Source organism: Archocentrus centrarchus, chromosome 7, assembly GCF_007364275.1.
Source record: "Archocentrus centrarchus isolate MPI-CPG fArcCen1 chromosome 7, fArcCen1, whole genome shotgun sequence".
In the NCBI taxonomy this organism is placed as follows: Eukaryota; Metazoa; Chordata; class Actinopteri; order Cichliformes; family Cichlidae; genus Archocentrus; species Archocentrus centrarchus.
This window is the reverse complement of record NC_044352.1, coordinates 15475954-15499825: the sequence shown is the minus strand read 5'-3', so window position 1 is coordinate 15499825 and position 23872 is coordinate 15475954. Positions and strand designations below refer to the sequence as shown.

The window sequence follows — 23872 nt, the reverse complement described above, 5'->3', positions numbered from 1 at the left end:
AGGCAGGATGGGTCCATGCTTTGACATTGTTTATGCCAAATTCTCACCCTAATGTTGCAGCAGAGATCATCAGCCTAAACGTCTTGACCATGTCTACATGCCTAAGGGCATTTAGTTGCTACCATGTGATTGGCTGATTAGATATTTGCATTACAAGCAGTTGAACAGGTGTACCTAATAAAGTGACCAGTGATTGTATATTTTGTGAAACTCCATAAATTTTTATTGTAAACTATTTTTTTTAGGTATAAACAGTTGAACAGATATCATCATGAAATTTAATAAGGATGTAATGTAAATAATTGGCTCAAGTCGATTACTTACATTTAATAATTTCTTGTATTTCAGGTTTTCTGAAATTTTCTGTTCAAGTATGTAGATTAGGGACAGATTGAATAGATGAAATGAGACAATTTCAAAATTGTCCAGTGCATCAAAAAAGAAAAAATTATTTCCTGAAGCGTCTCACCTTAAGTATTTGCTCCGAGCAAAGGACTACCAAATAGATTCAGTGTATTCTGCCAATAAACACAAGGGCTCGTGTTTAAACATAGCGCATTTCTTGCAGTTCAGAAGAGTAGGTTGGTGATATAATGAAACATTTATCCTGAGGCACTGAAACACTCTAATAAAACACCTACAAGAGTCAGTCACGCTTAAAAGTGAACTCCATGTACTGGAAGCTTATATGCCTCAATACATGTGTGGAAACCTCTTAGGCTCTTGTAAGATGTTCCCTTTAATACATAAACTTCTTGAGGACAGATTGTCCTGACAAGCATCATTAGCAATGACTAACTATGCTGCGGAAAAACTTTTTCACTCCAGTTTTCAGCAGGTAAAATTGCATCTTTTAAAACTCCCGTCTCTTTGCAAACAGCAGTGCTTGACAGGAGCTGGATGTGACACTTAGTGCGGAGATGTGGAGTCTTTTGAAAAATAATATGTGAAATTCCCCTGCCTATCACTTGTTTTATGCATGAAACCTTGAGCAGATTACACCAGAGGCAGACTGCAGGCGAAAAGCTAAATGTGGTCAAGTATAATGGAAAGAAAGAAAGGTTGTAGTTGTGATTTTAACTTTAGTCCATTATTTTTTATCAGGGAGAAGAGGGTGTGACATCAGTTTCACACTCGGTGCACAGTTAAGATGTAGAGTATTGCCATTACATATTGAAATGGGAAGACACAGAGGTGTGACCAAAGATGAAAGAATCTGTGAATATTACGAGCTAAATGAGACGGATAGTGAAATTCACTTCATTTTATCGTATCACAATTTATGACGACCGTTGTATAAAAAAGTTAATCTTTCTGTTTTAGATGTGATAGGGAATGAGAATGGAGCTTTAATTAAACGCCTTTTTTTATAATGTTTTTGCATTTTCTTAACACATTTCTAAAGCATGAGAACGCGGGAGAAAACTGTGCAGGAGACTTTGTTATATGAGTTACAGACTGCTGGAGATGAACCCAGTCACATTTAAAACATTTGGCACTAATGGATGCAGAAGTAGTGTTTGATTTGTCTGGATTTATTTATGTCTTGGGTTTTAGTGGGCTGTGCTCGTGTGTTTTTATATTTCCATAGTGAAATATCTCCTTGGGCATTATTTGTGGGGAGTCTTGTGTTTATGTTTGTTTGAGCATTTATGTCTAAGTCTAGATGATGCGAACATTTAGTGACATTTGGTTTGTTGTGTCTGATAATCCCATGAGGGATGGGGTCGTATAAATGTCCAAACACAGAAATAAAAAAATTCATTTATTCATTCATGCAATACGCGGAGCTGCAAAGCACAAACTTATTACTCATAGCTTTGCTGACTGTTTTGGCTTTAAATTTTAGCCAAGAGACAAGGATAAAATCTGAAATGAAGAAAAATAATACAGATTTTTATGTATATTACTTTTTGCTTTTTGCTGAATCATTGATCGACTGATTGAAACCTTGGTGAAAAAAGTATAACCTAGCAAAACGTTTATTTCAGTAAACAACCTTCCGCTACTGCCTTGACATCCTCTGTCTTGTAGGTGGGAAGAAATTTATTTCTGTAATGTCAACGAGTCTCGGAGAAATATCGAAACAATATGAACGCATCGTTCATTGTTTGTACTTCCACTATCGTTTGGAATAAATATATAAAACACTATATTAGATTTTACCTGTTGTAATTCATTTAAGATACTCTTCATGACGGATGCCATCCAGCCAGAGGGACTTGACTGTGCTGTGTTCTCACTGAGGAACTGTGTAATGTGCATTATCTCAGAGTATGTGATTAAAGTTTGATTGAATGTTGTCGAAACTGTTGTTGCTGGCAGAATCATCACTCTCAATGCTGAAGTTTCTTCATTGTGAGAGAGCATCAGATTGTGAGGAGTTGTGGAGGATCATGAGTTTCTCCACAGGCAGAATGTGTTCTCCTCTAGTATCTTTTAATAGGCCTGTCATCATCAAACTTTACCAAAACCTGTCTCTCTTTCACAGATTATCTTTGCCTTTGGAGCTCTTCTAAATATTGACCAAGGTTGAAGTAATTTCTTAAATGAAGACACTTTAAAGGGGACCTAAGATGCTCATTTGCAGCTCCATATTTTTGTTTGTAGACTCTAATAGCATAATTCACAGTAAAACATTCTTGACTTATCTTACACTGCGCCATTGCGCAGTCTCTTAGTTAAGTCTCTCTCTGAAACAAGACATTTTAGCTGTTCTCCCGTAGGCCAGCTGTCTTTTGATTGGCTGCCCCAGACAAACAGAAAGTCAGGTGGGCCAGCTGTGCTCACAGCTAGAGCTGTGTGCCTGAGGTGATCATATTAAGGATATCTGCACTGTCTGAAAACCAGCGCTGGGGCCGTTACTCAAAAAGTAATGTATTACACATTACTAGTACATGCCTATGCTACATTATTGTTTAACCTGTTTGTGCTGCTTGCAGACTGATAGACATACTTATACTTTCTTACTCACACTGAGTAAGCAAGTATAAAATAAAATAAAAAATTAGAGGCAGTAGATGTTGTATATATGCTAAACTTGTGTCATTTTAGCCAGTGCTCATTGGATGCAAGGCATGTATAATTCAGCTTTTTTGTAAATAAAAGCGATGGTATTGTCATGAAATTAAAATGATGTATAAGGTGTATAAAAACAGGTTATTTTAGCTTGTTGGCTAGGTGGTTGCCAGGCAATGTGCATGCATTATCATGCATATTTCAACATTTAGGGACATAAATTAGATATTAGTCTCTATTAATGTCTACTGACTATTACTATTTGATAAGGTGTTATGGGTGCATAAATGCTAAAAACATTTTAGTCATTTTAGTGTTGCTAGCTGGTTGTTAGGCAACATGATGACATCATAATCTCTGATATCTCTGATATAGATAAGAACCTTCAAGATCTCTCGCTCTCTCTCTCACACTTATACACACACACACACACACACACACACACACACACAAAAGTAACTCTACACTGCTCACTATATTACTTTGTATGGCCTAATATGCACATAGTAACCAGTAAAAAATATAAACTTTAGACTACAGTCTCACACACTGACACAACTTTCTATCCTAATGACAACACACAAGGTCACAGTCCAAGTGTAACAGGTATAGGGAGAAATTAATGCTGCAATGCTACAAGCCTGCTCATTGCTGCTTTGTTGTTACCTGCTAAAGATCAGCCTCTGGCTGCTGGGCTCGGGTAGGCCTTCACTCTTTAGCTTGAACATCACCCTGAGTTCTTTTACTACTGGCTTTGTGTTAGCATGCTGTCTATGCAGATGCTTGCAAAGAGCAAGTGCTGTGTTAGCAGAAGCTGATAGTTGTTTCTATCCTGGACACAGTTTGCACTTTACCCTCACATTCTTGTCCTTTTGTGCAATAAAAAGTTATAGACCGCTCCACCATCTTCATCCTCTGTCCACATGAAGTGAAGTCAACTGACTATGGCAAGCACCCAGAAAGAAAAAAGGCCCTTTTGATAATATTTTTCCTGCTATCCACCCATCGTGCAGAGCACTGAAGAACCTTTGTAATGCAAGTAACAACATGACAACAACATGATGGTAACACTTTGTAAAGTGCTAGATCCAGCACTGCTGAGAACTGCCTGAAACTGAGCAATTAAAGTAGTTTGAAGCCTGAGCTTTTGGTTCGCAGAAATTACTTGCACATTATTTGAAACTTTGTCAACAATTGCAACAGTATTATGAATATGATAAGGGAGTAAGGGAAAGAATGATCCATTTTCCAAGACTTTTATTCCTTGTCCTGTGGGACCAAAATTATGTCACTTTGAATTTTTTGGTTTTTAGGGCAGATTCTCCCTCTGACACACATGATAGGTCCTGAATGCTGTATTTTGACAAATCCTGTCAAGGCAACATCAAAAATGACTTCCTCTAATTGTTGTGACAATTATTTACCATCTCCGCCACATGCAGAGTGCATTATCGGTCACAACCTCTTCATCTGTCAATCCTAAATACCAGAAATGGGAATCTCCTATACAGAAAAAAATTTAAAAAGAAAGTGAAGGCCATCCACACTATACTATGGAATCAGGCTTTGGAGCACAAAGCCAGACAGAGTTATTCATGACACGAGACAGGGTAGAAAGTAGGCCACCCAAAACAACAAGAGACATCCAGGTAGTTGAGGGGAGACTGCAAATCCCCTGGATTCATTATTGAAGGCATTCTCTAACGGGGCAGGGAGCATCCTAATTGTCACTTACTGAATCAAGTCCTTATCACTGTGTGCATTTATAGTACTCATCCATACACAGTTAAATTGCCTTTGCAGTAAGTATATCCCTGGTGGGTATAATTATGAGAATTACCCTCAACAGCTTTTTGTCTAAATGGTAGAAACATCGTCTGTTGTGACTGAATGTTGGCATTTGGCTTGTCAGTGAGATGTAAAATTCAAAAGCAACCGTTTGATTCCTGATGAGGATGTTAATAAATCATTACAGTGGTTATAAATAGTAAGTTGCCACGCAATTGTGAAAAGGACTTCATGTATTTATTTATGTTAAAGCAACAGAAGCTAATTATGAATGTTCTGCGACAAGCAAAACATTTGAGCTGCGGGTACGAATTTAGGTCGAGCTCGCAGAGACACACAATGGAGAAACCCTGTCTCAGTGATTAGAGATGGTTAGAAAAAGGATTTGTTTTGGTGTGCTTACGCCACTGTGTGTGTGTGTTTGTGCGCATGTGTATTAGAAAGAGTGAAAGCCCACAAACCTGCACGTCCTTTGTGTGTGTGTGTGTGTGTGTGTGTGTGTGTATAGCAAGTGTCTATTAAGGCTTATTGTGAGCCTGCTCCCAAATCAGCTCTCCTGCATGGTCAATAAATCAGTTGTGATAGGGTCAGCATTGCAGACTCTTTGGTATCAGAATCTCATTAAAAGCTTATTCCAGGCATCTTTAGTTGCCTGCACCTAACTCTGTAGTGTTGCTATGGCTACCAGACAGGTTACCAACTACCAAGCATGGAGGCGCCGCAGCAGAGGCTGAAGATTCTCTGGTGATTGTGTTTGATGCCACGTGTGCTCCTCGCAACGCTTTGACTTGTGGCCCCAAAAAAATCTAGTCATAAACTCTGCAAATTTTGCAGCTCTTGAAACGACATTCCCCCAGCCTCGAGTGACAGGGAACAGAGTGCACTGAGAGTATTGTGATATTCATACAGTTATTAATGCATGGTGTACCAGCCAGATCACTGCCTCTGATGCTGCTTCACAGAGAAACAGGAGGGGATGGAGGCAGTTGAGTGCATTGGCGTGTTGATGATATCAGGCATCTGAATGATTTTTGGGGATTAGAAGACAAAGGCATGACTAGCATGGAAATGAGTGAAAGAAATTACCGTTTCCGAATATTTACCAAGAAAGATTGTATGCAAATGGTGACATTTCTTCCTCTCACTGATCTACTGAGCATTTCGCTTCTCCGCAGACATGCTGCGGTGGATAATGTGTTTACAGTCGTATCCTCTCCTAGTGCACATTACCAGTGACTGACTGAATGGCAGCATATAAGTGACATCTGATGCTTTCAAGTGCAGTAGATTAGAGAGGAGTCTTTGGTGATTGGCCCTTCAAACAATAATGTCCCCTCTTGAAGTGATTATTTCTCCTCCAAGACCCTTAAATGAAACAAAAAGCTCTTAAATGTCCTGCGATTTACTGACTTCGCTACCTCTGAGCAAAAAAATCACTACATTTTAATTAATTCATTGTTTAAAATTTGTAATACTTGCGTGATCTGGGTTATGTAAGCTCACAATTACAAGCTGACAATGTGAAAGGTGTTATGCAACGTCTGAAAAGGAATGTAATGTTGGATGCATTTGAGAGAATGTGCCTGTGTTCGTGTCACGGGAATGGCAGGCCAATGAGTGATCCTACCACTTACTGCACTTAGAGCCTTTCTCAGGCTGCACTCCACTGTGTGCAAAGCTGCAGAAAAATAAATGTAGACTTGCTGTATGCTGCAAATGCAGTGTTCTTAGTCCATACATGTTCCTTTATTGTACTCTCAGAAGAATATACAATAAAGTGGGCCCCGTAATAGAATTTGCTAGTGGGAGAAGAAGGGGTTCGGATTGCTTAAGTGCTGAAATAAAACAACTTGGATAAAAGGAAAAGAAAGGTGACTTCATTGTGTTATGGACAGATCCTCATCAGACAGCGTGCGGCATCAATCTAGAGTGAATAGAGTGAACAGACTTGCAGGAAGGAGGCCATGTAAGGATATTTTGTTGGTGATTCTTGTGCTGCTGTCATTAATACGCTTGAACCGTCTTTGACTTGAGTGAGTAGCTGCAGGTCAGGCTTTAATAAATGACTCTAGATCATGTACTAAACGCATGAGTGCGCCTTTGCTCATAGCAACACATAGCAAGTATTGAGATCACCTACTTATCTCTTAATAATATTAAGTTATCAAAATAAGAATTGTATAATTGGATTAAATTAAGTAGTAAGCCAGTATCAAAAAATATGTTGATAGAAAACAGAAATCTCTAATGATTAATGTCATAGATCCTTCTGCAGAAACATTAACCACATTCCAAGACTCAAAAAATGGCAACAGTGCAGTGTATCTTCTGGATGCTCAGATTTTGTCATTGGGCAGTGGCTATTGTTAGGTTTTGCCTCATCACCTTGCTCAACAGTGTGACTGTTCTGTAATTGGCGACAGACGTTTAGCCATCATCACTGTCTTGTTTCTAATTTTTCTTTATAAGGGTATAAATGCTACTCCTAACATATTTATCTGCCTCACAGAGCAGCCAAATCAAAGCTAATGCCACACATAAAGGAGCTACCCATTCTGTCTGCTGCTATTCTAGTCTTTATTAAAATCACTCTTCACTTGTCTCTGTTCCATTCCAGCTGTACATTCAGACAACCACCCTGACCATCTCCATGAACCTCAGTGCCTCAGTAGCACTGGGCATGCTCTACATGCCCAAGGTGTACATCATTATCTTCCACCCCGAGCTGAACGTACAGAAGAGGAAGCGCAGCTTCAAGGCTGTGGTGACAGCTGCCACAATGTCATCGCGTCTGTCGCAGAAGCCCAATGAGAGGCCCAATGGGGAGGCAAAGACCGAGCTGTGTGAGAACCCCGCTGCTGACCCCATGAGTAAGTAACCTGGTGTAAGGATCACTGAGCCTCGGAGACAAATACATATTCACATGAAACACAAAAAATCAACATGCACTAAAATAGATAAACCTGTAGTAGTAGTTAACATTTGTAAGCATGCTGCAGGCTGTTAATGAATGGTTTATTACACTTTATAATGTATAAATAAATATGCAAACATTTTTAAGTGTTAATGTGCAGTACTTATGAGCATTAGGGCCATGCAAGAGCTTGGCGAGTTGCGGGGGGGAAAGGAGTGTTTTCTGAGATAAAGCTCAGAATTTCTGAGTTTAAAATTCTTAATTCATGACAAAAGAAATGTGATATTATCTGAGGTTAAACTTGTAAAACTTTAATACATTACAAGATAAAGGTATCAGAAATAGAGCATCCTTCACTTCCACTAGGCTAGACCAACTGCATCACACCCCAGAGGCCAGCAAAAAGGGAATGCCAAAAGCACAGAGTAGTAAGAGACACAGCAGTAACTGTTTCACAAATGCTATCTCCCCATCAGATCAGTGTGTGGTGTTCTCCAGGCAATGTCTCTTCAAAGCACGGATGCTTCCAATCATGTGGCAATTCTGTGCTAAAATTACAAATATTTCCAATTTGCAAACCATAATTTGATAAGGTCTTCTACTGCAGGCATAATGCACAGCAAGCAGTAATTGCTCTAGATTTTTTTTTTCTTGCACACATATGAATTTAATCTGGAAAAAACGAAAATAGATTTTATCTTTGAATATAACACCCCTTCCTAGGCTGTGGTTTGAACTTAAAAGCTACAATGGCCCTAATATTGTGTTTTTATATATAGGCTAATTTATGGTTGTAAAGTATTACCAAAGGACTGCTAGAAATGTTAAAGCTGTTAATACAGGACTAATAAATTATTTTAAAAAATACAAATATATATATATATATATATATATATATATATATATATATATATATATATATATATATACTTTTCTTATACATAAACTCAGTCTGTGACTGTTTGTAGATTAATTTTATGAAGCATGTGAAATTTAGCAATTTTGCTTTGTCCAGCTTTGCTGAAAGGAAGCATAGTCAGTCTCTGTATAGTCATAAGAAATGATACAGACCATAAGGATGACCTAGGAGCTACATCTGTGTAATAGATTTATATTTTCCCAAGACACATAAATCAGATCTTTCTAGTCTTTTTTTAGATCTTACTCATATTTCTTTTCTTGTGCTAGAAAGCCCATTCCACCAATTTAATAGGGTGGTGACTTGGTTAAAATTATGTATAACGTCCCTTAAAAAGGACCCAGTTATCTCGTATCCTGATTAATAGTTCGACCTTTAGGCCAACTGCATGGCAGGGAGCATGAGAGAAGATGGGGGGACTTGCACTCTAAAGAGATTTGAAGGAGCAGGGCTTTGTCGCCGGGAATGGAAGGAGATTATCTGTCTCTGTTGCTGTGTGTTACTCATACCACCCTTCATCTAAAACAGTAAGCGTGATCCTGTTAGCAGAGAGAAAGCTGGGTATTAGTACGTGAGTGGGGAGGCCTACATATTTCCATAGTTAGGTGATATGGTGTTTGCTGTGGGTGAGAAACATCAACATGAGAAAGATTATTAAAAGACCTTTAAAGAGGAGAAACTGCAAATGCTGGATTTTAGACCAGCGTTACCATGGAAGCTTTTTGCTCATCTCTAGTTGTCAGGATGAAGACAGTGAAGACTGACAGCTCATGCAAATCACACATCACAGCTTCCAAAGACCTTTTCTCCCACAACATTTCTAATCACACAGAGTGATCATGGCACCCACAGGTGCACCAGCCCCACAACCCCTCTTTGGATTATGCCTCTGAGATGACAGATTTTCCTGGGAATTTCTCCAAACAGCCAACAGTTGTCACACTCATCTGTCATGAGCAGAATGAGCGTGTGGATCTGTGAGTGAGTGCTTTTCAATGTGTGTATCATTGTGTGAGTCAAAGTGTGAGTTATGCACATAAGTCGGAGTGCTGATGCAAGTGTATCAGGGGATGTCACACATGTGGCTCTTTGAGTAAATAGGGGTGAAACCTTAGCATCTGTTGCAGCAGCACATCAAAAATCCCCAAGCAGGGCATGCGGTCTCTGGAAGACCCTCCCAAAAGTGCCCCATGTCTTCTGCTATGTGTGTCTCTCACCTTCTGTCTCTCCTACATGAATGTCTTCTCACCTTTTTTCCCCCTCCCTGCATGCGCTCTCCTCCTCTTGCCCTTCTTTTTTAGCAACAGTGGAAGTGACATTTATTAATGGCGAATTTATGTGCATGACCGCCCTGAAACCTGAACTGCGCCTCAACCATCCCCGGAGAATGTCCGTCAATTCCTGTAACCATCGGAGTGCCAAATTCCTCCTTTTCAGAGGAACCATATGGGATAACTCCAAGTGATTTATATGATTAAGAGCATTAGCAATTCTGCAGATTTACATTGATATTGATATGGTGTAATATCTTCATGATTACACCTCTCAGAGTAGAGACGCTGCCCTGAGCTGTCAAATTGATTCACTGTCCCGTTATATTTTCCCAACAGGCATATGTGTGAATGCTTTAATGCTTCTCTGACCGATTTCATTAAATTAACAAAGAAATCTGCAGTCAGAAAACACAACCTAACAAATGTCAGAACCAAAAGATCCAAGCTCTTGAAAAAAAACAACAATTTATTTTTATGGAAAGAAAATGTATATTACCAAGTTCATCAGTTTATCTCCCTTTCCCTTTAAGGCCACCTTCCCTTTAAACCAACTATCTTCTGATTGGCTGCCCCTTAGAAACAAACTTTGAATAGCTGATGAGAGTATTTTGTATTTTGTATTTTGTCCCCTTTAAATTAAAATGAGCTTTGCAGATATGGTGGTCTCTGATGGATGACTTGCTCAGCAAACTAATGCTACAGTCGCCCTGCAGCACAACCAAAATTATTGCAGAGTACAATGAATTTGCAGTTTTGTTACCTTTGCAGTGGTTGTTTCAAAGATAGGGACCAGGTCTGCAACCACTTGCAGTCAGTTGCCATCTTCAGAGCAACTTCTGTGCATCAAGATGGGCAATAAGGTGGCATCAGTCTGCTCTGCAGTGTTAAGGTCATTACCCAAAAAAAGTCACGTATTAGATATTACTCATTGCTTTTCTTAAATGAAATGCAGTACATTACTTAATTACTCGTTGGAGAAAGTAATTCATTACACTACTTGTTACATTACTTTCCCATTAGCCCATAAAATAACCAGAAAGGCATTGTCACATAATTACCAGTTTACAATGTAAACCTGAGGCTACAGTCCCACAAACATAAATCCCAATTCTAATGAGGGCACACATTCAATCTTTCTTTTAGTTTTTACAATACAAACACAAAATCGGCAACACAAAGCAAAGTTGAAAACCAGCCCAGAGAGACTTCAGAGTGATCACCACCGTGATTCTACTGTAGAAACAAAAGTAGAAAAGGAGGCTACAATTATACAAGCCTGACTGCTCGTCATTGGTTTTGTTACCTGTTGAAGTTGAGGGCTCTGGTCAGCAGCTTCAACACCACTCTGGGAAAAACCCAGAGTGATGTTAACATGCTGTGTGTGTGCAGATGCTTGCAAAGAGATGAAGTCGTGTTGTGTTAGCAGGATAATGCAATTGTTTCTGTCCTGGATGCAGTTTCCATTTTTCCATCCATCCTTTTGTACTGTAAAAATCCTCATTCCTCCAAAGCTGTAGACCACGCCACCCTTTTCCTCCTCACAGCACTTTAAGTGAAATCAGCTGAATGCAGTGCGAATGTGCAGGAGGAAAAAGGCATTATATTATTGCGTTACTGGAAAATGTAATTTGATTACAGTAACACGTTACTTTGGAACACGTTACACCCAACACTGGTGCTCAGCAACCTTGCTTTTATAAAGAAATATAACCAGAAAACAACCAATTGACAACCAGTTGAGTTGAATCCCGTACTGCAAGGGGACACCTTGCAGATGAGTTGCGCTCATCAGTACAGGCTAGCTCTGATTGTTTGCAGCATGTTGGCAAAGTGTATGTTTATGAATTAGATGACAATTTTTTGCAAACCTTCACCGACCTGTGCAATCATGTTGCAATTCAAAGTGGTCACCAAGACACTGACAGTGTTGAACACTCAACTTCTAGCAGACCAGTTGCACTAGGCAACCACCAATTTTTTTCTAGTCACAAGGAGGTTGCTGTCCTATTTTTACTCTAGTGTGACCGAGCCAAAAACAGTGTAATCAAAAAGTGAAAAGGCAGGTAGGGTTAGAAAGCTCCAGGTTCAGTTGCTTGCACACATGCTCTGACAAAAGTTAAATAATTTTTCTGAAAATATACACAAATACTGATCTGTTTTTAGTTCAGTTAGACAACTCACATTTGAGACGATTTATTACGGTTACAGAGTGTGTGCCTTTGGGAGGGGGATAAAGTCAGAAAGTCATAAAACTTTAATATTATTTTTTAATCAAATCTGAACAGTTATTCTATACATGCAGTTTTTTTTTCTGTCCCAGTGACCAGTGAAATTAAAGTTAATTTACATAATCCTTCAAACTGCCCACATAAATGAGGCGTTCCAAGATGACTGCAGAATGGCAAGACTTGCTTCTAGAAAAACTTTGTTGGAGTTAGGTATCTAAACTCTGGGCTGACTGCTCCCCATAAATATGATACATAGAAATTGGGAAAAGTGATTAGCTACTATCCCAGCGGAACCTAACCAGGGATGCTGGGGTCATGGAGAGGTTAGGCAACAGGTGGCGATGCAGGGCAGCAGCGGCTATGATACGTCAGAGGGAGAGATAGGGAATTTGCTGCTTAAATAGACTATCAAATTGGGAGGAGGTGATTGTTTGTGTGTGTGTGTGTGTGTGTGTGTGTGTGTGTGTGTGTGTGTGTGTGTGTGTGTGTGTGTGTGTGTGTGTGTGTGTGTGTGTGTGTGTAAATGTTGGATGTTTATAGATGCTACAGCATAGCTTAAGCTGCTAGCCCACAGGCGTTTGCTCCATTTCTGTTAACCCCCGGTTCTTCTCCTTTAGCTCAGGTCATGATTAATGCACACAATGCATGCGCTATTGTGGTGCAGATCATAAACAGAAAAGTCAGATTATTTAAAAAATACATGTGGTTCAAAATGTTTTAGTATCAAACCTGAAAACACACAAAAACATCTTGCTCAAAAAAAAAACAAAAAGATCTTCCTGACTATGTTTACCAGCGAGACTCTGTTGTACATTTACTAATGTTTTATTCATCATAGTTCCCGGCCAAGACTACAAAATGCAGCTGTAAAGAAATGGTGTGACTTTAATTGCATAGCCCATGGGAGATGGTTGCCATAGCAACATTAAAGTAGTAGAATAGCAATGTCTGTGATTAAGAAAATGTACAAACAGGACAAAAAGCCGGCAGACACACATATCCTCCTACTTGTTGGTCTACGGACTACATTCACATTCCCCTAGCCCGTTCTTCACAGTATGACACCCCACTTAAATGTCACTGTAAGCCAAAGACTAACCGGAACTCCAGATTTTATTCCTACCATAAAACAGACAAGCCGGGATGACCTCAGTGCACAAAAAATGCTTTCTCTCTGAAGGTTTGAAGCTCAAAGTGGTTCTAGATTTACAGCAGGACACGCAAACACAAACTGCATGCAGGCACGCAGCCACATTCTGATATGTTTCCATGGCAATCCAGACTGGGATCGCATTGCATGCCCCAGCATTTGTTCGGTGCCCACTTGTGTGGTGTTTGTGTTTTTTATCACTAGTTAACATCTGAAAATAGAATCTAAGGCTTTACATGGGGGCATTGTGAGTTGAAATGATACACTAGGCCTGAAATGTTTTCTACTGATTGCACACAGCTGGTGATTCGAATGCACAGCACAGCAGGAAGGAGGATAATGTGTATTTACCTTTGCGAGATACTTTCTTTTCCATCCTTCTGTTTATGTTTCAGCTGTGCTCAAAGTAAATCTTGACTTTTATTTTATTTCTTTTTCATTTTTAACTCTGATTTCAGGTCAAGCGACAAAGAAAACATATGTGAGTTACAACAACCTCAGGATCTGATCTGCTTGGAAATGAATACTGTATGTCCTTTATCTGTGATTGAAAAGAGCACTGTACAGGAGCAGAGAAAGACAGGCAGAGGCATCCCAGCAGCACCTGCAGTACCTATGCACTCCAGGACTGTGGATAGCATCCAACTTTCATCCAGACATGATGCATGAGTCCTGACAGAGACTAGCACAGCTTTAGGCCAGTGTGGCTGGGTCGAGCATCCAGAACCAAACTGTAGGGTTTGTTTGTTTTTTTAAAATGTGTCACGGCCCCCCCCCTCCCCCTTTTCTCTCTGACAGAGATCAACTTGCCTGCTAAAAGGGGGCCACCGTGAATGAGGACGAATGCAGAAAGGGACACTGGATCTGCTTTCAAGATATTTTCGTTTGAAATGTCATTAAAGCCATATTCTCTTGGGGTTCCCATTATCTGATTTCTGTTTGTATTGTTTCAAAGTGATTTTTTTTTTCTTCTGTGCCTCTTCTTTCTTGAAGTTGATTTAATAACTTTAAACAGCAAGCTCTGCCACATACAGTATTTTTTATTTTAATGAAATCAAATCAGTTTTAGATGATTCTTACGTTAGGGTGATGGGCATTGTAAGTATATATTTTTTTTGTAAATATCTGAGAGTATTTTCATGTTTGGAGTACAATAGATATCCAGTCTTTGTTCAGTTGGATTTGAATGGTTATGAAAAGCACCACAAAGTGTTCACTTTGCATGTGCCAATGTATGTTTGTTCTATTTGATGTAAACTCGAGAAAAAAAAGAAGAAAAAAAAAAAAAAGAAAAGAAAAATAAATTCTGAAAATAATAAGCTTCAGCATCCTTCTGCGGGTTGTTTTTCTTTACCAGAAGTGAACTTCACTGAGTGACAGAATATGGCTTTAATCTGTTGTTGAATTGACCTTTCCTGTATCTGCAAAAGCATGTTCATTTTATTTAGTTTCACACTGGGTATATTATGCCTAATTATGGTGTGGGGAAACATTAATATCAGAGCAATCTTGCAAGTATGTTGTGATGTCTGTCAAATTATGAACATGTAATAAAATCATTTTGTTATCTTTTATACAATGAAACCAGGCAGCATATCATAGTTATTTCTGTGCGTGCGGCATGTGCGAGTCTCTGTGAGCAGGCGTGTTTGTGTTTCAGGGCAGGTGAGATTAAAGCAAGTTTAAACTGATGTGTAAGTACAATCGGTTGTGTTGTTTATGCTGTATGTTTGCGTAGCTGATGGAAATGCTTTGTGCTCGCTCACTGAACAGCGCTGTCACGAAGAGGACCCTGCGAGAGAAAAGGACGTCCACTTGCTCACTTCCTTACTTATCCATTTGCTCCTCTCTCCCCCTAACACCTCTCCCGAGTCTCACCACCAATCCTCTACATGAATAATGTAACGTGTCAGATCAATTTGTCCTGCTGATGACCAAGTCTTTACGAGCTAACCGCTCTTTATTCCTGTGCCTGCCTACAAGCATAATGTTACTTTTTTCAATATTGATTATTGCATCAAAACATGAATAGACCACGCATCAGAGACTTCTGTTTCTTCACCCTCTAGGCTTTTACATGGGCAAATGATATACGACCAAGAAATGCCAATTCCTCTTGTCTGTGTGTGTTTGTGCAAGAGGAGGAATGATACACGCGGGTTTTCAGTTGTTTCTCTTTCCATTTGTCTGGCTTCTCGCTCCGCTCCTGTGGGACCAGATGGTCTTTACTTCTCATACGCACAGTCTGTCATTTTCTGTTGCGCACAGCCAAGAAAAATCCCACTTATACCCAATTAAGACTAGCCTCTCCCCCACCAAATTAATTGCCTGTGTCAGTGCCTATGTGCAAGTAATCAGTAGGGGCTGAACAGAGTTTAGGTTTGCAGCTCAGCAAAAAGAACAGAAACAAATAGTTCAAGCAATATATTTTTGGATCTTGATATAAAGAAGAAAATCTTTAACGTGCAGAAAATATTTAAAAAGCCAGGCATGTCCTCGACTGTTTTTTTTAACCTGCCTGAAATAGTATGAGATATGAACTACTCCATCACCAGACTCTTAGGGCTCCTACGTAAGGACCCACCTGCTTAGTATGCACCTGTTCTGTAGGCAGCAGAGTCCAGAGAGATTCAAAAGAGAGAAAAAAAAAACATCAAAGGAAGAAAACTAATCATGGTGGACTAAGAGCAAGGCACATTCCACCAGGAGGGCTTAAATGTTTCAAACTTTAAGGGATGCCAGTCACAGATTATTAGGCATGGGGTGTTTGATGCAGAACAATAGATTTTATGGGCTCTTTAAAAATGTACACCGGCTTGCAAAGAGTTCTGGCTCTTAAGAGCTGTCTCGTTACAAAATTGCCAAAACTGTCTTCTCCGTCTAAGAATTACAAGTCTGCGCGACCCAATTTGGATGACAAGGTGACACCGCTGCGCTGTGAAATGCGCGTTTCAGCGCGCACGTCATGTGACTTGTAAAAGTCCCAGCACCCAAGGCTCAGGCTTTCTTCTATCTGAGTTTTCATGTCACTTTGGTCCAGCTCCGCCTTTGAGGAAAGCCTTCTTTATCTTGTCAGAACTCCTGATGCGCTCTTTCACAGACAATTTACTGATGCTGGGTCTAGATTAGCTCTGTTTCATGGCTCCTGGGCTCTGGGCTCTCCTATCTCTCCATAAATGTCCAATTATCCAACTCCAGCCAGAGTGAAACCTTATCTGCTTCCCGTCAGTGACCAACTGAAGCCTGGTATAACATGGGGCGGATAAAGACACTCTTCACTCCTTTTATTTCTTCCCTGCTGCATCTTGTACTGGAAACCTCCTTGTGATGCTTTTTGTTTACCAGCATCTTTTCCTTCCCCTGCATCCCTTCTGTTCTCCAGAAACCAGGCCAGTTACCATTACCAGCACACAGTGACATCAAGATTTCATAATTACAGTAAGACAGCCACTGGCTACGCATGAATCACAACATCCACATCTTCTCATTGACTCTAATTATGTGAAGGAAGCTCACTTGTAAATTTTGTTGCTCCACCAGTGAAACGCTGTTCGTTTGTTTGGTCGTTTTTTATTTTGTTTTTTTTCTTGAAGTGATACATGAAAATATACAATGCCTCTCATTCCAAGTGAATAATTAGTGCGGGGTGCCATTTCTTATCTGTTGGTCCACAGAGCAACACCTTGGCCTGCCTTGGCTACACAGTGTGTGTGTGTGTGTGTGTGTGTGTGTGTGTGTGTGTGTGTGTGTGTGTGTGTGTGTGTGTGTGTGTGTGCGCGCGTGCGTGTATTTGTCACAGTGTTATTGCATTTTTAATCAGCAGAAGAGACCAGGCATCATTCTCATCACATTAGTGTCTCCTGGTATTTATTGCTCCCTCTCTCTCTCTCTCTCTCTCTCTCTCTCTCTCTCTCTCTCCCTCTCTCTCTCTCTCTCTCTCTCTCTCTCCCTCTCTCTCTCTCTCTCTCTCTCTCTCTCTCTCTCTCTCTCAGTGCTTTCACCCCTTGGGGGGTGGGGTGGGGTGGAGAGAATACATTTGAAATTTGCTCGTTTGACAGTCATTAGAGATATGGATTCTGACAGTACACAATTAGCTCAGTCACCTCCTTTATCTTCACTCATCTTTGGCTGAGGGATTTAGTACATGTCGCTTCTAATGTAATGATGGTTATACGTCTCTCACCGCCTCTCTCTCCATCTTCCCTTCCCATCTCTTCAGTATCCAAACTTCTAATTCTAGTTAATGATTATTTGAAAATTACATATCTGACTTCATGGATTTAATTGACTGCTGTGTTATTAGCATGGCTGAGTGAGACGAATGCTCTTCAGAATTTGCAGCTGAGTAGGTGCACTAATCTGCCACTTTCCCCCAATTTCCTCTGTCACAAAAATGCATTCATGGAGAAAAGACATACGCGAGCTGGCATAGATCTTATGAATATGTTGCATATTTGTTCTTTTCCTCGGCTGCATGAAAGATGCAGCGCACTCTTAGGAACTTGTACTTGTATAAAATAAAGTAGTACATTTCTACCACTGAATCACAGCTCAGGTTCAGGGCACAAACAGAAGCCAACAGCATTTAAAACAAGGCAGATCATCTGTGGCTTAAACAGGAGCTGACAGAGATAAGTGCTGGCTGAGTGTGAAATTTAACTAGAGAGCTAAGCCCTTGATTTCAAGGAGCATGGCATAAACAATGCATTTCCACATCCCACACAGATCACTGTTGTTTCAAAGAAAAGTAAACGCCTAAAGAGAATCAAAATACCAAGATGGAAATGAATAGTTGGGGAAGAGTGATAGAAAATCCACATCAAACAAAAATGAAATGGAAGTGAAAACCCAAAAGGTGCAGAGGATAAATCACATACCACACTTTTTGTTTGGGAGTAGATAAGTAAAATCAGCTGTCTGCTGTTATGCTTTCATTTTTATACACTTTCTATTTAAGAGTGATCCTGACTCGGGCGCATAAATACTTCACACAGTTCCACCTTTAAAAGCTTCTAACCACATGTTTTGCTTTGGGCATTGTGCAGGAAGTATACAGTCCAGTGATTATAAATCAATTCAAAGTGTGAATTATACTCTTACCTCACGCACTACATCACTGAGGATTGTGTGTCTCATTTTTCAGTTGGCAGTGGAGTGTGGAGAACTCTCCATTTGATTAAACTCCACCCAAAGGCTGCATCAATTATGTATCTTCACAATGGAGTTAATGGACTGCAATAGCAGTTGAAGATGACTTGACTAAATTTCCACACGACATGGCCAGAAAAATATCACTTCTGCAGTGTAACCCTCCTGAACAGTTTGTCTTGAATGATAAAAGATCAGGTCTGCTTCCAGCTTATTAAATAAAATCACATTTTCTTTAGTTAATTTTTCTGTTTCTGTGGGTAAAACATTCTGCCCTGTGACAGATCTGGCTCGTCCTGGAGGATCCGACATGCCATACACGTGTAAGCATGTGTTCACGTACCCTCTCTGCTACTCAGGCGACAGTGCATATTCCTTATTCTAACTGTGTGGGGGGGAGTTTTGTGTGCGCACTGAATGTCTCAGCTCAGCTTGCAATCCATCTACCTTGTGATCCAGTTTCTATAATTCTGGTCTCTGGGGTTTAGATCCCATGAGTGGACCCTCACAGAGAACAGAAGGGGCCCGCCAAGCCCCAACCACACTGTCACTGACCCATCTGGCCATCGAGCCAGCAGGGAGTAAGACCAAAGCTGTGCACAAACATCCTGTGCTTACATGAGCCTTGCAGACTATACAATGCCTGTAAAAGGTAGAAATGGTGTACAGAAGCAACCACACACTGAGCAACCCTCATGTTTTACTTTGAGATGCCGTGTGTTGTCCGGACTATGTATAATGACACAGGGCAGAGTTTCCAGCTAAATGCATATCACAAAGAGGAATATGCTGCACGGAGCATAAACTGACAGCGATCCCGCTGCTGTGTTGTGTATAATTTAGAGCAGAAACAACATGTTGATTCAGCTGTGATCTTTTCAAGTGAAGCGGAGGTTGGCTTAACATGACATTACAGAGCAAAGGGTTTTTAACCTGACCTCAGTGCTGTTGTTTCTTCTCTACTTTTGAATGCAAAACCGTGTAAACATTTCAAGTGACCTTTCACACGACAAGTGTCTGCCGCGTACCCACAGCTGCCACAGTGAGCCTCGGCTTAAAATGCTGCACACACCATTAACACCGGTGCAAGGCAAAAAAATCTGTCTTGTTTCATCCCCGGGAAGATTGTGAAAGTCTCCCGACTTCTTAGCTTTCTCATGCCTCTGAAAATCCACAGCTTCAACGCAAACGGGCTCCTTCCATGACTGAAGACGAGGATTTCCATCCCCAGCTCTGGAATGGATCCAATTTATGAGATAAGGAGCAAAATGCAATTACTCTACACTTTCTAAATCTGTGACTGAATGATGGAGTCTCCCAGTTGTTCTAACTTATCTCACTTTCTAATTATGAGTGTGACTTAAGAGAGCTGACACGTTTTATTATCACGGGGAACTGACCGAGGATCATTTCTTTGATGATGCACTGTTCAAAAAATAGCATCACATGCATCATTGATACCTTCATTGTTGAACATGTTATGTTATGGTAACCCTCCTGGAAGGTAATGAATTGAAATGAACACAAATATCTTGTAATAGGACCGTGCTGTCTATACATGCAGAATCTGATAAATGATAATTGCAGGTTTGTATCTGTTGGCCACAGCTTCAGGCTACCTGTTATTACTCTACAAAAGATATGATGATCTCATGCAAAGGGCATCAATCAGCACAGCTGCCTTGGTGTGATGCTACTGCCATCTATTGATACTGCAGCAATGTATCTATCTTTTCTTCTCCCCCCTGTGTCTCAAAAGCCTTCAGATATCACTGTCATGTCTCTAAATTTAAGATCTGTTCAAACCAGTACTGACAAACAACAAACTGTAGTTTTGTGCAGACTTCCTGTCCAGTGCACAGGGCAAGCAAGCTCATTGTATTGTGTTAAAAAGCATTCAAATGGACTTACTTAATTCCTTCACAAGATGGCGCTGCAGTCATTGCTGACAGAAGGGCAAGCTGGAGCCTGAGATCAGGAATTCATCATATTTTTCAGTTCTGTTCATACATACACTTATTCAGGAAGACAGCACAATTGAACTCTGCCACAACTATACAATATGTCTAACCCCGATCTTCTTCTCCATTGTTTTGATGCATTGCTAATTACAGAAAAACTGGTAGGCTATTGAGAATATGTGAATTAAAATAGCAAAAATGGTATACAAATCTAAAAATACCACAGTGGTATACAACAACACTCATTCAACACAGCAAAATGAAAAACAGCCTTTTGCACCTTAATCAGTTCATAGGCCTACATGCAATTTAGTCATGCTTTAGAAACAAGTAAAATAAAAATATGCTTTCCTAGATGACTGACTGGGTCCTGACGAAATGATACTAGAATACATGCACACAATATGATACTGTAGATAGGTAATACAGTGCTACCACAAAACTACCTTCAGTCTTCAGTGTGCATTTTTAAAAACCCAGCTCAAAAACTAATCCAAACTGCCCAAATGTACACTCCTTGGTCACTTTATTAGGTACACTTTTCTAGTGGGTTTAACCCCCTTATCCCTTCAGAACTGAGGTCATTTGAGTCCAGTGAACTCATTGTCAAGTTCAAGAAACCAGTCTGAGATGATCTGAGCTTTGTGATACGGCCTGTTATCCTGCTGGGAGCAGTCATGGGTACACTGTGATCATAAATGGATGGACATGGTCAGCAACAATACTCCGGTAAGGTGTGCCATTTAAACAATGCTCCGTTGGGGCCCAAAGTGTGCCAATAAAATATTCCCCAAACCTTACACCACCACTATGACCCGAAGATACCCTACCATCCAAATATTCCAGACCAGGCAATGTTTTGTCCAATTTTGGTGAGTATGTGCAAATTGTAGCCTCAGTTTCCTGCTCTTCACTGACAGGAATGGCACCCAGTGTGGTCTTCAACAGGTTATGCATTCTGAGATGTCATTTATATTACCTGTCTTTCAGTTCAGCACAGTCTGGCCATTCTTTCAGATACCAACAAGCCATGTTCTCCCAAAGAACTGCCGCTCACCAGATATTTTCTCTTTTTCAGAAAATCCACTGTAAACCCTCAAGGTGGTTATGTAGGAAAATCCCAGTTGGTCAATAGTTTTTGAAATACTAAAAGCAGCCCATCTGGCACCAACAACCATGTCACGTTCAGTCTTTCTTCCTCATTCTGTTGCTCAGTTTGAACTTCAGAAGATCTTCTTCTCCACGTTTACATCGCTAAAGGCATTGAGTTGATAAAAGATTTTAAGGAGAAGTTGAACAGGTGTACCTAAAAAAAAGTGGCCAGTGAGGGTATGTTGTATTCTTATCACAGCAGCTGTGATCTCTGATGAAAAGAAAAAAAAGTTTCAGATGAGATAAAAAAAAAAAAATTAAAAAAAATCAGTGTTGACGTGAAGCCACAGCCAATTAGCTCTCAGCTAGCAGGATACTAGGTGTAGTTATCTCACAAAACTAATGGTAAAGAGAAGTCTCTTCTTCTGTTGACAGTGATTGTACTTGTGTCCCTACAAGTCTGTGAAGGTATGTTTATTTTGCTATTTTAAAATTTGAATGTTTTTAACATGTTGTGACTATTGACAGTGTTTTTTGGCTTTAACAGGCTTGCCTTTTGTTCGGTTTCGTTTTGCCTGGCAGCATTTTTAATATTCTAGTACCTTGAATGCTGAGGTTAAAGTCTACCTCTTTTTATAGATACTGTCACAGCACATTCTGCATGATCTAATATGGCTATATGCAAGACATTTTTATGGATTGCCTATAATAATATTTGAAATATACACCCTGTGTTTCCCTGACAATTATCCTTCATTGTTATTATGTTTTTTATTGTGGTGCTTTCTTCCTAATGGGAAACAGAGTGCCACATTTCTTGGGCTTTGGGCATCTAATGAGGCCTATTACTAAGCTGTCCGTATCACATGGTGCTGCCCACCATCATACCCTCTCTGCTATTTCCAGTGCTAAGTAGCAGATCGCCTTACCGCCCCCTCAACACTAGGGTACATACAATGACTGATTAGTTTTTCCTTTTTAATCAAGAGAAAAGTTTGTGTCAATAATACAGTGCAATGGAAATAATTACCCTCCTATGTATAATAACAGCCTGGCTTAGCATGGCTGCCGGTGTAATTAGAAGTTGTTGAGACCACAGGAATTATAAACACACTTGCAAAACAGTAGTTTTGATTAACAGATACTGCGGGTGTTGCATAAACATCTAATGTGGACATAAAGATACGTGTAAAAGAATTTCAATAACTAAAGCCATAAAGTCAAGCATTTGTATCGATCTGTATCTACAGCTGTAGGCGCTCTCATTTTAGAAATGAAAAGTCCAGAAATAAATGAGATTAGTGGCTTTGTGTGCAGAGCTGCAAAGCAACCGCAACAGCAGGTTTTCGAGTAAAGTGCATCAGACACATCAACAACTGAAAGGTCAGTTCAGTTTTCATGAGCTTATGCATTTTTCATCACATACATTAACTTTCATTCCCGGTACATTATTAATGAGTGCAGTGGGGGAGGCTGATGAAGCGAGAGATTGGCAGGGCATAAAATAGCCTCAACTCCACATTTTGACGCACCCTACTATTACAGCTATTTATCGATCAGCTCAGCTCCATTTCTAGAATCAAATCACTCAGCTGTAGCAATTAGTAAGTCTTCACCTGGAGTAAAAATAGAAAGCAGACCCGTGTGTGCTGTCACTTTGTTTCAAGTCCTTCGCAACGTTTAGCAAATTTGTGCATTTTACCAAACAAGATTCAGTTTGTGTTTTAAAATTCTTTTTTTTTTTTTTTAAGTCAAGAAAAAGACACAAACTCTTCTTGTGTTCACTGCCTTTCCTCAAGTCCAGAGCTGCTGTCAGTTACATAAGAAACTGTGACTCTTTACTGGTCAGCAGCACAGTGGTGTTCTCATCCCACAACTGCACATCCAAAAGCTTTTTGTCATCGTTGAACAAAAAGGGCCAGCGGTGATCCTGCGGGTGTTAATAGTTTAGTAAACACAAACAGTGTCACTGAAAATAACTGAGCCATCTTTGAGAGAGAATTCCATAATGAATAGGGAAAAGTTCACCCAAAGGCTGTATTTATGCTCTCATTTGTGTTTTAACTTTAATAAATTCATTTGGGTCATGACTGTTTTCAGAATTCTAAAAAGGCTTTTTTTCAAAACTATGAAAAAAGTCAGAATTCTATCAACATGTAAAAATGGGACAAATTAAAAAATCATTACAGTCAGTATGCTGCAAGGGGGGCATTTTGCTGGTATTGTTTGGACAATTTTCCCCTTACAGGCAAAAGCCACTGGAGTCTTTATCCTATGTTAAAATGTAGGATAGAAGACTTGAATATACTTTGTGATACTTGGTGGCCTAAAGCCTAACTGCTGTTTTTAATTTCTTTTTTTTACCCTTGTGCTCCATGCC

At 39.9% G+C, this 23872-nt stretch overlaps 1 protein-coding gene across 1 annotated transcript in view; it reads left to right on the top strand.

The window, feature by feature from the left end:
* LOC115783334 (metabotropic glutamate receptor 7-like) overlaps positions 1–14812 on the top strand; it is a 73145-nt gene extending 58333 nt beyond the window's left edge. Inside the window, exons 10-12 of the mRNA XM_030734117.1 lie at positions 7424–7676; positions 13750–13772; positions 14090–14812. Of these exons, the coding sequence (XP_030589977.1) occupies positions 7424–7676; positions 13750–13772; positions 14090–14128 (315 nt within the window). The 3' untranslated portion in view covers positions 14129–14812. The remainder of the gene's footprint in view (positions 1–7423; positions 7677–13749; positions 13773–14089) is intronic.
* The last annotated feature ends 9060 nt before the right edge of the window (positions 14813–23872 follow it).